General features: G+C 41.0%; 1 protein-coding gene across 3 annotated transcripts in view; it reads right to left on the minus strand.

The window, feature by feature from the left end:
* jak1 (Janus kinase 1) overlaps positions 1-14,247 on the minus strand; it is a 96,377-nt gene extending 82,130 nt beyond the window's left edge. The window contains exons 1-2 of one of the 3 annotated variants that reach the window (XM_078218420.1): positions 13,988-14,243; positions 13,401-13,506 (exon numbers count right to left, since the gene is read on the minus strand). In XM_078218420.1, coding sequence (XP_078074546.1) covers positions 13,401-13,428 — 28 coding nt within the window. In that variant the 5' untranslated portion in view covers positions 13,429-13,506; positions 13,988-14,243. Of the gene's footprint in view, positions 1-13,400; positions 13,507-13,987 lie in introns of all 3 variants that reach the window. The other 2 variants (XM_078218418.1, XM_078218421.1) reach the window with 2 other exon arrangements.
* Positions 14,248-14,836: the final 589 nt, after the last annotated feature.

The following is a 14,836-nucleotide window of genomic DNA, read 5'->3' on the forward strand; positions in this document are numbered from 1 at the left end:
CACAAACGCAACATATAGTTTGGAACAAAAAGTTGTGGCTTCAACACTGTACGGTTCAGAAAACCAGTGAATTTTTAACCTCCAATTTGGTAATAAAACCAATGTTGAATGTTATTTTTGCCACTGCACTTGTCAAACAGTCAAACTCATCATATTAATTTGCTTGTTACACCTTTAGAAATATATTAAAGAAAGAGCTTCCCCAGTCAATCAACAAGTTTAGAGAGTGATTAATTGAACCATACAGACAAAGAAGATCCCATGTTCAGTCCACGGTCTTTGATCATGCAACTGATCTCAGTCAGGATGCTACAACTGGACTTGGTTCCTGATGGTTGGGGAAGAGAACGTTAAGCAGTGTTCAGGTTCCTGACCACCAGTGATTCTATCTGAATGTACAAATGTTTGAACCCTAAATGAAGATAGAATTGGGGTCAAGCTGTGATGTACTATCCCACTTCTGATTGAATAGTTTGTCAATATTTATTAACAAAACTTATATGTGAATAATTGACATACTGTACAGTACCAGAAACCAACATGAACTCAAACATGTCAAAACAAATCTTTGAAAGAGGAGGGTAGAAGCTGCGCATTGAAAAAAATATGTTCAATGATCAGTTCTGTAACCTGAGTTAAACTGTCTCAGGCTCCGGGTATGGAGAAGATATTGGGTTAACTGTGGGTTAAGGCTGGAGGAACAGGTTGTAGGTAGGTATTATGATTATTGAGAGAAATAAACTATGGAATTATAGTCAGAAATGATGGACTTTAAAAAGACCAGACTTTATATTTTGAAATGGACACAAATCCCGTAGATGCCTGAGAATGTACAGTTAGCCACTGACAAGAATGGCTGCAGGGCTTTTCTCCAAGGGATAATGGAACCCATCCCTGTGTTTCCAGACAAGGTATTTCAAAAAGCTTCCAAAGACTGATTGCCATCTCCGGTAAAGACAAAACGTGCGTGAGTGTGCACTTTTTGCAGGAAGATCTAAAATTCTATTTCTGACAGTGGGCATCAACCAGCCAGCAAAAAGGATCACAGCTGGGAAAAAAGAACTGAAAAATCTCTAGGAGACCACAGAACACCCAAATCGAAGAATTAACAACTGGCCTGCAGAAATCAACTATACTAGGTTCTGCGGGAATAGCCAAATACATCTACACCTTGCAAACAGGGCTATTCCATGTAACTTTTCTTCCATATTTAGTTACTATTGGTCTCAATTGTTACTTCTAATATGAATGTTGATGCATGTATTTTACCATTTCTCCCTACCTTTGTGGAAGTTAACAAATTTATCTTAACTTAAGAAAGTCTGGTTAAATTGACTCTCTTGGGTCTGGAAAAGGTATCTAAGGGAAAGGGAAGCTTGTTAGATTAATCCTTGTGACTACCAGCAAAGGGAGGGTTGAATGAAGACAGACAGCCAGTCATCCTTCCTCACCTTAGTTTGTAGCAATTGGGGGGGTATCCCAGCCAGACGGTGACAAATTGAGGGTCTCGCCCAGATCAACAACTTCTGGGGAACCTTACCAGGGCTGATCATTACACAGGTCATTAAAATTGCATTTACTTTTGACACTTTAACCACTGCTGATCAATATATGAATCTCATTCAGTTGAAACAAGCAGCCATAATACAGGCATATCTCCATCAGGGATACACAAATTTGTATTCTCCTCAGTAACTCAGAAAATGTATGTTCTTTTTCTTTCAAAATAATTCTTCGACCATGACTCTTGTAAATATCTTTTGTTCCATGATTAAAAACACTTGTAAGGATTTGCAGAGAAAACAAGTACACAATTTGCTTTAACCACAACTGTGGCTATATAGCTTGGGAGATTTAGGAATGTTAATCTTATTAGAAATGGAGTCTGCACTTTGTTGTTCCTTCCTCAAAGCAAATCCTCTCACATATGTGCAAATTATTTTTGCTGCATGAGCTAGTTACCAAAAGGTTGTTAAAAGGGAAGTAGCATTTAGGGGGAACTACTTTTTTTTCCAAATACTTCCAGTTTTACCAAGGAAAAAGATGTAGTTACAATAATTAGGCTTGATGATTCACTTAAAACTCTAGAAAATTTGTGAGATCAGAGGCCGAACTGTTAACTCCCAAAGGAAGTGTAAATCAGGTCACGAAACATTGAAATTATCTTTTTTCCCTCTACCTTCCCAATCCCACACCATTTTCATTTGGCCTTTTTTATGGGTCAGGAAGCCCTTGAGTGCAAAACACAACACCTCTTTTGAGGTCAGAGTTCCCATTATGAGGGCCACTAGAGATTGGTATTTCCTCCCGCTCACTATTTTAGTGTGCCGCTGCAGATCGTGGAAGCACTAAAAACACAAAGACCTCCGTGGAGAGTGTGTGACTACTGGGAGAAGCCTGCTGAAGAGGCAAGAACATTCTGAGAGGCAAATGTCAAATGTTTTGACCCCTTCAAATCACCTTAGATGCTGTTTTATCTTTACCGGAGATGGCAATCACTCTTTGGAAGCTTTTTGAAATACCTTGTCTAGAAACACAGGGAAGTAATGTAGATATGTTTTTAATACATCCGTCATAGGGATCTGTCCTGCAAACTTTGGCCCTTACATTAAGTAGCATTCTATTATTGTTGAAATGCATTACAGTACTTTTCCAATTATTGAAAGTGCCATAATACATTAGAAATGTAGAAATCTTCTGCTGTTGTGTTTTGTGCTGTGAGTTGAATGAGCTGTTAGCTCTGGCTTTTAAAAAGAACCCTTCTCTGTAAAGTTGAAAAACATCTCTGCCCCTGTTCCCCTCCATTGCTTGACATACACTCTGCTTTGAAATGGAAATGGGACACTGGTCTGTCAGTCTCAGGCAATGTTATGACAGCTGTAGCCATTATAAGTGCTTGACTGGGCTTCAAAAGCTTATAACAGCTTCAGTGGTCTAACTGTCCAAGAACAACTAAAATATTTAAGAAGCTGTAATAACAGAATATATCCTTGATGTGCTCTCCTGTTTGTTTAAAAACCTGATTGACACTTAAAGAATTACAATACTTTTGCACTAGAATAGTTCATTTTCCTGAATCAATGTTAGTGTTCAAATTCAGTGTATTATTTAATTTTCAGAGGTTTATTTTTTTCCAAAAAAAAATCCCGTTGCTATTGCATTACTCCTGAGGACTGTACATAGCCACTCACCAAGTATGCACTATGAAAGATACATGGGTATGGGGGATTCTGAAATGGTAAAGAATCCAGACAGTGCAGGAGGCAATTTGGCCCATCAAGTCTGTACCGACAACTTTTATCATTATCCTGTTGCTGTGAGTTGAAACTGCTCCACATGAACAATCTTTCAGACCTAACCATGTAACTCAATAAGCTTTCCAGTACAGTTACAACACAGGCATCTATCTGACAATGTGAAAAGTTGAGTAGATATGCTCTGTCCACAAAAAGCAGGACAAATGTAATCTGACCAATTACCACCCCGTCACTCTACTCTCAATCATCTGCAAAGTGATGAAAGATGTCACTAACAATATTATCAAGCAGCACCTACTCAGCAATAGCCTACATGCCACTGCTCATTTTGGGTTCTGCCAGCAACACTCAGCTCAAGATCCTATTACAGCCTTGGTCGAAACCTAGACAAAGAGTTGAATTCCTGAGATAAGTTGAGAATGACAACCCTTGATATCAAGGCTGCCTTTGACTGAATGTGGGATCAAGGAAAACTACCAGAATTGAAATCAATTGGAAGCAAGGACTCCACAGGTTGAAATGATATCTAGCACAAGGCAAGATGGTCGTGCATGTTGGAGGCCAATTATCTCAGTCCTCAGAGTTGTGTTATAGGGCCCACGACCTTCAATTGCTTCATCAATAATAACCTACTCTCCATCATAATGTCAGAACTGGAGAATTTCACTGATTATTGCATAGTATTCAGTATCATTCACAATTCCTCAGATCATGAAGTAGTCTCGCCTGAATATCTGGACAACATTCAGGCTTGGACTGATAGGTTACAAGTAACAGAAGTGCCAGGTGATAACCACCTGCAACAAGAGAATCAAACCACCTTTTTTAATATTCAACAGTATTACCGTTGTTGAATAAAGCATCAACAACATTCGGGGGGTTAACATCGACTAGAAACTGAACTGGACAATGTGGAACGTTATGGGGAGAAGGCGGGAGAATTGCACTAGGTAAATTGCTTATTTGGAGAGCTGGTACCCTTACAGTGGGCCTTCTATTGTGCTGTAACAAGTCTATGATTCTGTGGACCAGCCAATTAAATTCTGTGGCTACAAGAACAGGTCAGAGGCTGGGAATTCTTGGCAAGTAACTTTAGCTGCAGACTCTCCAAAGCTTACTGTCCATGTCCATTTGCCTGGATCAGAGCAGATCTGCAACTACACTTAAGAAGCTCAACACCATCCAGGACAAAATGGCCTGCTTGATCAGCAGTCCATCCATCACTTTAAACATTCACTCCCTTTACCACCGGCACACAGTGTATAGCATCTACAAGATGCACTGCAGCAATTCATCAAGACTCCTTTGACAGCACCTTCCATTCCTGCAATCTCTCCCACCTAGAAGAACAAAGGCAGCAAGCTCATGAGAACACCACCACATGCAAATCACACACCATCCTGACTCGGAACACTATCGATATTCCTTCACTGTTGCTGGGTCAAAGTCCTAGTAATTCTTCTCTAATATCAATATGTGCATCTGCAATAATTCAAGGAGATAGCTCAGCACCTTCTTCTCAAGGGCATTCAGAGATGGGCAATAAGTATTGGCCCTGCCAGTAGCACCCACATCCTGTCAATGAGTACAGACATATGGAAGTAAGCCCATTATTGCAGTTCTAGAAAGACAAATCTTTGCATTCACCACTGTGCTACAACACGTTCCAATAGAAATGCAATAAATAACATGTTAGGAAAATAGTTTCATGATAAAGTTAGTTCCCTCTCAGCCTATTGTCCTGGCAGATACCAGAAAATTCAAAGTTTGGTCAGCTATAAAGCTATCATGTTGTCACTGATCCTGAACCCAGTTCGCCAAATCTCCAACTACAACTGATCCTATTGGGATCAGCATCAATGAACCATATGAAATAACAGCATATAAACTGAACTCTGACACTTAATGTTGAATGCCAGAATCAACTTGTTGTGAAATAATACCAGAAAATGCTGGATGCAATTCAAAGCATGAATCTCCTTCAAGGCTCCACAACTACCAATAATGCTTTGGGTGCCGAAGGCCAGGGCTACAGGAAGGTTCAGCATTGAGGGTCCTTTCTCACTTGCCTCGCCCTCTCCTAGCCTTGTAAGTGGAAGGCAGAGGCTCCATTCATTACAAAGCTCTGTACCATTCGCAGTTCAAAGCAAGGACCCAACATATACCTCAATCCTGATCTAACTTCTGACCCTTCTTGCACATCCCACATTAACAGAAATGCACTAACTGGGCAACGGATTTTCACAACATCACAAGATGATTTACACATTAAGAAAAACTTTCAATCCATCTTGATTAAACCGTCCAGAGAAACCCTAACTTTGCCACAACCCAGTTTTTTGCTTCAGCAACCCCAATTCAAATCCACTGGTGGAATATCACATTTCTTTCTGGCTGAGTTAGAAAGGACATTAAATTAGCAACCTCATGAAAGCCGTTGTGGAAAATGTAAAAATATGACATCTTCTTGCAGTAGACAGTAATCTTCTGAGGTTGGGGCTGAGGTATTTGATTATCTCTGTCTATTCTTCATCTTTTGACAGTCTGCTGGTGAAAATGCTTTTGGGTGGAAACAGGGTCTTTGATTTTTGACAGACACCTATTCACAAACTAAGTTACGTGAGTTGAAATGGAAACAGAAAGTGCTGGGAATACTGTGCAGGTCAGGCAGCACCTGTGCAGAGAGAAACAGAGTTAACAAACAACAGAGTTCTGATTTAAAAAATCACAACCTGAACTCCACAGATGCTGCCAGACCGCCTGAGTATTTCTGGTTTTATTTCTGTTTTCCTGCTTCTGCAACATTTTGCTTTTGTATTGATAGGTGATCCTTCTCTCATCTCTAGCCACTCAAGTTCTCAACTCTCATTCTTCTAAACTCCAGAGAGTATAGGCTTATTCTACTCATTAGGACAATACAGGAAACCCCAGGAATAAACCCAGTGAAGCTTTACCCTGCTAATATCTTGTCACTAGGGTCAATTTAGCATGGCCAATCAACCTAACCCACACATCTTTGGACTGTGGGAGGAAACCGGAGCACCCGAAGGAAACCCACGCAGACATGGGGAGAATGTGCAAATTCCACACAGTCACCCAAGGCCAGAATTGAACCTGCGTCCCTGAAGCTGTGAGGCAGCAGTGCTAATCACTGTGCTACCATTACCTTAATAATGGATTGCAGCATTGCCCTGACCACTGATGTCAGGCTAACTAATCTGTAGTTCCCCATTTTCTTTCTCCCTCCTTTATTGAATAGTGGTTTATATTTTCTGCCTTCCAATCCACTGGGACCATTCCAAAACTGCACTCACGATCTCTGCAGTCAACTCTGTGAGAACATAAGAACATAAGAAATAGGAGCAGGAGTAGGCCATCTAGCCCCTCGAGCCTGCCCCGCCATTCAACAAGATCATGGCTGATCTGAAGCGAATCAGTTCCACTTACCCGCCTGCTCCCCATATCCCTTAATTCCCTTATCGATCAGAAATCTATCTACCCGTGATTTAAACATATTCAACGAGGTAGCCAATGGGCAGAGAATTCCAGAGATTCACTACCCTCTGAGAGAAGAAGTTCCCCCTCAACTCTGTTCTGAACCGGCCCCCACTTATTTTGAGGCTGTGCCCTCTAGTTCTGGTTTCCCTTCTAAGTGGAAATAATCTCTCTACCTCTACCCTATCCAGCCCCTTCATTATCTTATATGTCTCTATAAGATCACCCCTCAGCCTTCTAAACTCCAATGAGTACAGACCCAATCTGTTCAATCTCTCCTCGTAAGCTACACCCCTCATCTCCGGTATCAACCTGGTGAACTTTCTCTGCACTCCCTCCAAGGCCAATATATCCTTTCGCAAATAAGGGGACCAAAACTGCACACAGTATTCCAGTTGCGGCCTCACCTTGTGTAGATCAGATCTAAGGCATGTCACTATTAATTCCTCTAGTATTTTTCTTTACTGATGACTAATTTTTGTTTCTCATGCTCATTAGACCCTTGGTTCCCCACCATTCCTGGTGGGATTTTTTTCTCTTTTCCTATGAAGACCATCATCAAATATATGTTCAATTTCTCTTCCAGTTCCTTATTCTCCATTGTAATTTCTCCTGTCTCAGCTTTTAATGGACCCACATATACTATTGTTACTATCTTCCTTTTCATGTACTTGTAGAAGCTCAAACAATTTGTTTTTATATTTCTGGTTAGTCTTTCTACATTCTAACTTTTCCCGCTTTATCAATTTTGGGCATCCTTTGTTCTAAAACTCTCTGAATCCTCAGGCCTTACTACTGTTTTTAACAATTGTACAAGCTTCTTCTTTTAATCTAACATCATTCTTTAACCTCTTTCATTAGCCATGGGGTGAATTATTTTTCCCATGGAGTTTTTTTCCCCTCAATGGTAAGTGTATTAGTTCAGAACTGTGAAATATTAATCTACGTTTATCATTCTTAACCTGTACCTTCGTATCTAATTTCCCAATCTATCTTAGTCTTGCCCGACTCATAGGTCTGTAATTGGTTTTGTTTAAGTTTAATACTCTAGTTGCATACTTAGAATTTCACATCAAATTTGAAGTGATGCACTTATCGTATTATGATCACTCATTCCCAGACGATACTAATTATGAGATTATTAAGTAACCCGGTCTCAGTACCCAAGCAAGATCTAAAATAGTGTATTCTCTCATTGTTCCAGGAAACTGCCTTGAATGCATTCCATGAACTCATTCTCCAAACTACTTTTGCCTATTTGATATGTCCAGTAGAACGATTGCTGTCACAAATGGTATTGTATTGCCTCTGTTACAAGCTTCACTTATTTCTTGACGAATGCACTGACAGTATAACTACCTTTAGGGATCTTACAAAATATTCCTACCAGTGTTTTCTGTCCATTATTATTTTTTGGTTCTGCCTTTAGTAGTTCTACATTTTGCTCTTCCAAATGAAGATCATTCCTGATCATTACTCTTTTTATCTAGTCTTTTACTATCAGAGCAGGGCAAATCCAACCCGGTCAATTCCCGTCCCATCGGTCTACTCTTGATCATCAGCAGATTGATGTAAAGTGTCACTGACAATGCTATCAAGCAGCATTTATTCAGCAATAACCTGCTCAGTGATGCTCAGTTTGGGTTCAGCTCTTAACCTTGATCCAAACATAGACAAAAGTGCTGAATTCAAGAGGTGAGGTGACAGTGACTGCCCTTGACATCAAGGCAGCAATTGACCAACTGTGGTATCAAGGAGCCGTAACAAAACTGAAGTCAAAGGGGGAAAACTTTCCTTTAATTGGAGTCATACCTCTCATAAAGGAAGATGGTTGTGATTGTTGCAGGTCAATTATCTCAACCCTGGGGCATCACGACGGTGGTACCTCAGAGTAGTGTCCTATGCCCAAACAACATCAGCTGCTTCATCAATGATCTTTCTCCGTGAATAATTGCACTATGGTCAGCACCATTTGAGAGTCCTCAGATACTGAAGTAATATGTATCCATATGAGAAAAGACCAGGACAACAATCCAGCCTTGGCTGAAAAGTGGCAAGTAACATTCATGACATCAAGTACCGAGCAATGACCATCTCCAACATGAGAGAATCTAACCATTTCCCCTTGATGGTATTACCATCGTTGACTCCCCCACTATCAACATCCTGGGGGTTATAACTGACCAAAAACTGAACTGGACCCACCACGTAAATACTGTACCTACAGCAGTCAGAGGCTGGAATTCTGCGGAGAGTAACTCACCCTCTGACATCCCAAAGCCTTTCAACCAGCTACAAGGCAGGAATGTGATTAAATACTCTCTATTAGCCTGGAAGAATGCTCAAGAAGCTCAACACCATTCAGGACAAAGCAGACTGCTTGACTGGCACCTCATCCACCACCTTCAACATTAACTCCCTCCATGCCAAAGCATCGTGGCAGCAGTGTGCACCATCTACAAGATTCATCACAAAAATTCACTATGGTTCCTTCAACAGCTCCTTCCAATTCCGCAACATCTACAACGAAGAAAAACGAGATCAGCAGATGTATGGAAACACCACCAGCTTCACGTTCCCTTCCAATACACACCTTCCTGACATGGAACTACATTGCTGTTACTTCATTGTCACTATCAAAATCCTGGAACTCCCCTCCTAACAGCTCTATGGGTGTACCTACACTACACAGGCTATAGCGGTTCAAGAAGGCAGCACACCACTAACTTTTCAAGGACAATTAGGAATGGCCAATAAATGCTGACCTAGCCAGTGACACCCACATCTCATGAATGAACAGAAAAAAAAAGTCACCTCGCTTGTTTTCCATTTTGTCCATCTTTTCAAAATGTCAAGTATCCTGGAATATTTAGTTCCCAATCTTGTTCAGCATGCATCTCTTTAATAGCTATTCTCCTGTGTCGTTCATTTATCTGTCTTGTTACGAAGGCTTCACGCATTCAGAGAAAGCATCGTTAATTGTAATTTGTTACCATTTTTCCTTGATTGGATCTAATTGATGCACCATTACTATTTAGTTGCAATCAAGCTTTTTCTCCCTCCTTGTCACTCTGTGCTTATCTTTACTCAAATCACTACTCTATAGCCTTAACTTCTCAAATCACTGTACCTTAAGTTTTCTATTGAGTTTAAAAACTTCCCCTCACCTGAACTCTCCACTGCATCCTTGCCCCACCTTTTAAATTGAATCTGCAGTCCTAGTTCATCGATCTGCTAGGACATTGGCCCTAGGCTTGTTTAAGTGAAGTATTTCCCATCAGAATAGCTCCCTCTTTCCCCAGTACATGCTTGTGTGCATGAATTAAAATTCTGTCTCCCACATCATTCTTTCAGCCACAAATTCAACTTTCTGATCTATTTCACCCTGTGCCAATTTGCATATAGCTCACGCAGTAATCCAGAAATTATCTATGAAATTCCACTTATTAAACATTCTCAGCAGAGTCACTTTCACCATTCTGATCCCATGGGACGTGGGTGTCACTGGCATGGTCAGCAGATGTTGCCCATCCTTTGAACTGAATGACTTGCTAGGCCATCTCAGAGGGCAGTTAAGAGTCATGTCGGCCAGATCAGGTAAGGGTGGCAGATTTCCTTCCCCAATGAGACATTAGTGCGCCAATCAATTATATTTGCAATGGTCACCATTATGAGACTAACCTTGTGTTCCAGATTTATTAATTGAATTTAAATTCTACTAGTTACCATGGTGGGATTTGAACCCATGTCCCCAGTGAATTACCCTGGTTCTAGTCATTAGTCAAATTACTATTTCACTGACATAACCACTATGCCATAACATCCCCCTATATGCAGACAACTGGATTCTTCCCCTTGCACTCCAAGTTCTTTTCTAGCTGTGAAGAGACATCTTTAACCCTGGAACAGGCAGGCAACACAACCTTGAGGACACCTGGTCATGGTTCCAAAGAACAGTATCTATCTCCAGTTATATTGGCCCTATCAATAGCACATTCCTTTCTAATAGCCTCCCCAACTTGAATGGCCTCCTGTACCAAGGTGTCATGTCTGGTTGCTCATCCACCTTGCTGCCTTAGCCACCATCCACACAGACAACAAAAACCTCATACTTATTGGATAAGGGCATACACTCAGGTGCCTGCAGCACTGCAATTGGTCCCCTTATCTGCTTAACTCAAAGTCACACTCGGCAGAAGTGAATGTCCTGGATCACATGCTCACCGCAAACTACCCCATGCTGCTGTAGTGACACACCATCTGCACTGCCATCCCTCCATAACCTTATTATATTTAACTAACATTTACCTATTTCATCAACTTAGCTTAAACAATTTTAACTAATTATTTGATCTAGTCGAAGTTATAGGTAGATTAAATTAAATATTTGCCGAGAACACTACAAGTACTGGATAAAAATACAGCATTTCTTCCCACCCTGCACAAAATTCTCACCCTCACCAAATGTTCAACTTTTACTGAAGCAAAGTACTACAGATGTTAGCTAGAAATGCTCAGCAGATGTGCAGAGAGAAACTGAGCTAACATTTCAAGTTAATGACCTTTCATCTGAAGGGGTTAAAAATCATTGATTGCTGTAAAATCTCTGGGAAACGGCTAAGGCTGCAGGGTACACTTGCAAAACAATGGACGGGGGAGGGGGGGAAGGGGGGGGGTGCTTTGATAGACCACAAGAGGATTATAATTACATACATCACTGCTTTCCAGATAACAGGCAAGAATTGCAAATGTGTTTTGATAGAAGCCATAAATCACCGCTCAGGGTGCCAGGCAATTGACATGTTTGTTGATAGTAAAGGTATATGTATGTGCCTTGTTGATGATTGGAATTGTAATTAGACATGCACAGAGTTACTGTAATTGGTTAAATTCTATTGTGGGAAACAAATGAAATAATCAGAAATATTGATTGCGACAGGATATTGATTACCTTCGAATAAATGTACAATTTCAATTGGTGTATGCAAATTACTTGTAGTTGAGCCTAAAGGTATAATTACCATTGTATTCCTTTGTCCAGGGAACATGTGGTGGAAAAAGGTTTCCTCTGCTATAGCTTGAATAAAGGCTGATTTAAAATTCCAAAAGTTTTGTCTGGTGTCTTGAGGGGAGGGAAGTACAGGATAGCTGGATAGCTTATGATGTTCCCTAACACATCAGAACTGAAATACTGGAAAACACAATTGCACTGCTGGGCTTGCAAACTTCCCAGTGACACAAATGTGACAATGTCACTCTGGAGTAAGATAGAAACCCTCTGAAGGTGCTTTTGCACCTTTTGGAGTATAAAACTTCTCTAATTTACAAAGTGTTTGGGCTGTCTGCTGATCCTCACAAATAATTCGAAAACAATCCCAATCTTATTTAGATACTTTTGCGATCACTAGGGCTCCACTTTGCTGGACTGGAAAGGTTCCAGGTTCCAGCAGGATTATGGCTGACCATGGATCCACTGCTGCATATCCTCTGGTGTATCAGCAGCATAGAGGTTCTCTTATAGTAAATATACTGAAGCAAAGTCTTGTAAATATAAATACTAATACTTTAACACAATTACAATCTACCCAAGACAACAGAACTACACCTCTAACTTGACAAATTTTAATCCAGAACTTTTAACTTAATAGAAATTTTGTCAAAAATCCTTGTGACTTCAGGAAGTGTAAAATGGAAATGTAACTAATATATTAGAAAGAATGTAACTGCTGCTAATTTGTATCCAAAATATTAACTATCTTATTTATTTCCAAACTAGGTAATTCATCACTTTGGCTTTTAATTGTTTTTGACTTTACATTTTAACTTCAAACATTCAGCTGCCTGACTCCGATATTGTGTGTGTCAGCCGTGGCTCAGTTGGTGGCACTCTTGCCTCGAACTCACCAAGTTCTGGGTTCAAATCCCACTTCAGGCCTTGAACACAAAGATCGGGACCGGCAATCCTGGTGCTTTGGGATGAAGCATTAGGACCTAGGCCCCATCTGCCTGCTTGGGTAGTGTAAAAAAAACTTATTGCAGAGCAGTGGAGTTATCCTAGCAATGTTTCTCAGTCAAAATCGCTAATAAAAAGATTCGCTGGTAATTATCACATTGCTACATGTGAGAATTTGTTGTGTGCCAATATGCCGCCTTTCCAACCTTACAGTAGGGATTTCCAAAAGTACTTCATCGATTTGATTTGACTTATTGTCACATGCATTAACATACAGTGAAAAGTATTGTTTCTTGCGCGATGTACAGACGGAACATACCGTTCAGAGATGAGGAAAGGAGAGTGCAGAATCTAATGTTACAGTCAAGTGCTTTGAGATATCTGCTGGTTGTGTAAAACCCGATATCTTTCTGTTTCCCTTTCATATTCTTACCAACAACCTCTCCCCCTCCTTTAAGGTACTTCTTAAAACTTAGCTCCTTCACCAAGTTTATGGTCAACTGTCCTAATACCCCTTGTGGTTCTGTGTCAAGTTATGTTTGTTAACGCTTCTGCGAAGCCTCCTTGAGATATTGGGACTACACCAGAGGGGTTGGAATTGCCCATTGCAGGTGTTGTAGGCAAATGACCATCCCGCGTTTCATTTTTGTTCCCTCTTTTAAAAAGATCTGTAGGAAGGATTGCCTATCCATTACCGATCGGAATAAACAAGCTGCCAGCCATCCGTCCTTTCAAACTCTTCCGCAATGTATGTGTCGAAGTGTAGGAGTTATCATTGGGAGTTCACCCTTTCTCTCCGCCCTGCGAAACACAACAAACGACACTGTCTCTCTCACTCCTCAACAACACAGACTGAGAAAGCGTGGGTTAAATAGCTCACAGAAACCGAGTTCCCAGGAGCACTTCAACAAATGGTCATAGCATCGAGTCAAGTTTCTGTTTAAGGAAAAGGGGAATTCCACTAATGTGAAAATCACATTTTCCCGACAATCCCTCCCTCATAGTGATCTTAACAGTGATTGAAAAAAGAATCGTGTAATATTTCCCCTGTTCTTAGAATATGAGTATATATCCAAATGTGTAAAAATATACACAATTTATGAGTACATGACCATATATGCAACAAATGATACGATACATTTAAATGATTCTATATATTTGTATATGCTATATTTTTCTCTCCAATAAATGTTGCAAGCACGCAACATGTTCGTCGTCAGTAGCAAAATGCTGATCGGTTTCATTTGAAACTCACTGAAATCGGCTCTTGTGCTTTACTCACCACTTCCTTGTCGAGTGGCTGCTCGTCTTATCCGGTAATACTCCTCGGTAAACATAAAATAAAACCCTCCAAGTCGTTTTCTCCGGCAGAGAAAGGCCACAGAAAGGGCCCCAGAATCCGACAGACTTTATTTCTAGTTTGAGAGACCCCGATGTGCTTATAACTGAGGGCAATAGAAACTTCCAAGTCGGCCAGTCCCCCACCTCCAGACACGCTGTGAAGCCCCGACCCTGGCTGCGCTGCTGCTGCTGCCTGTGGACGACAGCTCGGACGGGACTCCGCAGCGTCAGGTCACAGTCTGAGCAAGTTCACCAATGAAAGCTTAGTGCCTGGGCCCGCCTCTCACTGTGGTCCCTGGGAATTGTAGTTCCTTTCTCGTTAAACGGCGCGGAGCTTCCTTTCCGTTTGTAACTCAATCCAGAAAATCGAAGTATTAAAAATTAAATCAATATTCTTGTCAGTCCCAGTCGAGGAATCAATAAAGAGCAAGCGGCTTATTTTGGGATCCGGGCCTTACAGTAATGGATCTGCAGGCAGAGTCTGATCAGAGTGTATTTACTCGGGTGTGTTGGTGCATTTAATTCTCATTAATGGCTCTGTTCTGTCTTTGGGGTATAGTTGTGCAGTCGGCTGTACAGTTTTAGAGGCGCACAGAGCTGTTCCACTGCGCAATCCCCCTCAGTGTATCTGATCTAATGTTGCAGCAAATGTTGTTACAGTTTCCAAGCTCTTTGCTTTGTTTCGATCAAAGCTCTGGGGTCCAACACGAACATTCGGGAACCCCCTGCACTCCCGGCATCGCCTCCTCACCACATTTAAACATAAAGGTGTAGTCAGCGCATGAAGACA

Source organism: Mustelus asterias, chromosome 8 (assembly GCF_964213995.1).
Source record: "Mustelus asterias chromosome 8, sMusAst1.hap1.1, whole genome shotgun sequence".
Classification (NCBI taxonomy): domain Eukaryota; kingdom Metazoa; phylum Chordata; class Chondrichthyes; order Carcharhiniformes; family Triakidae; genus Mustelus; species Mustelus asterias.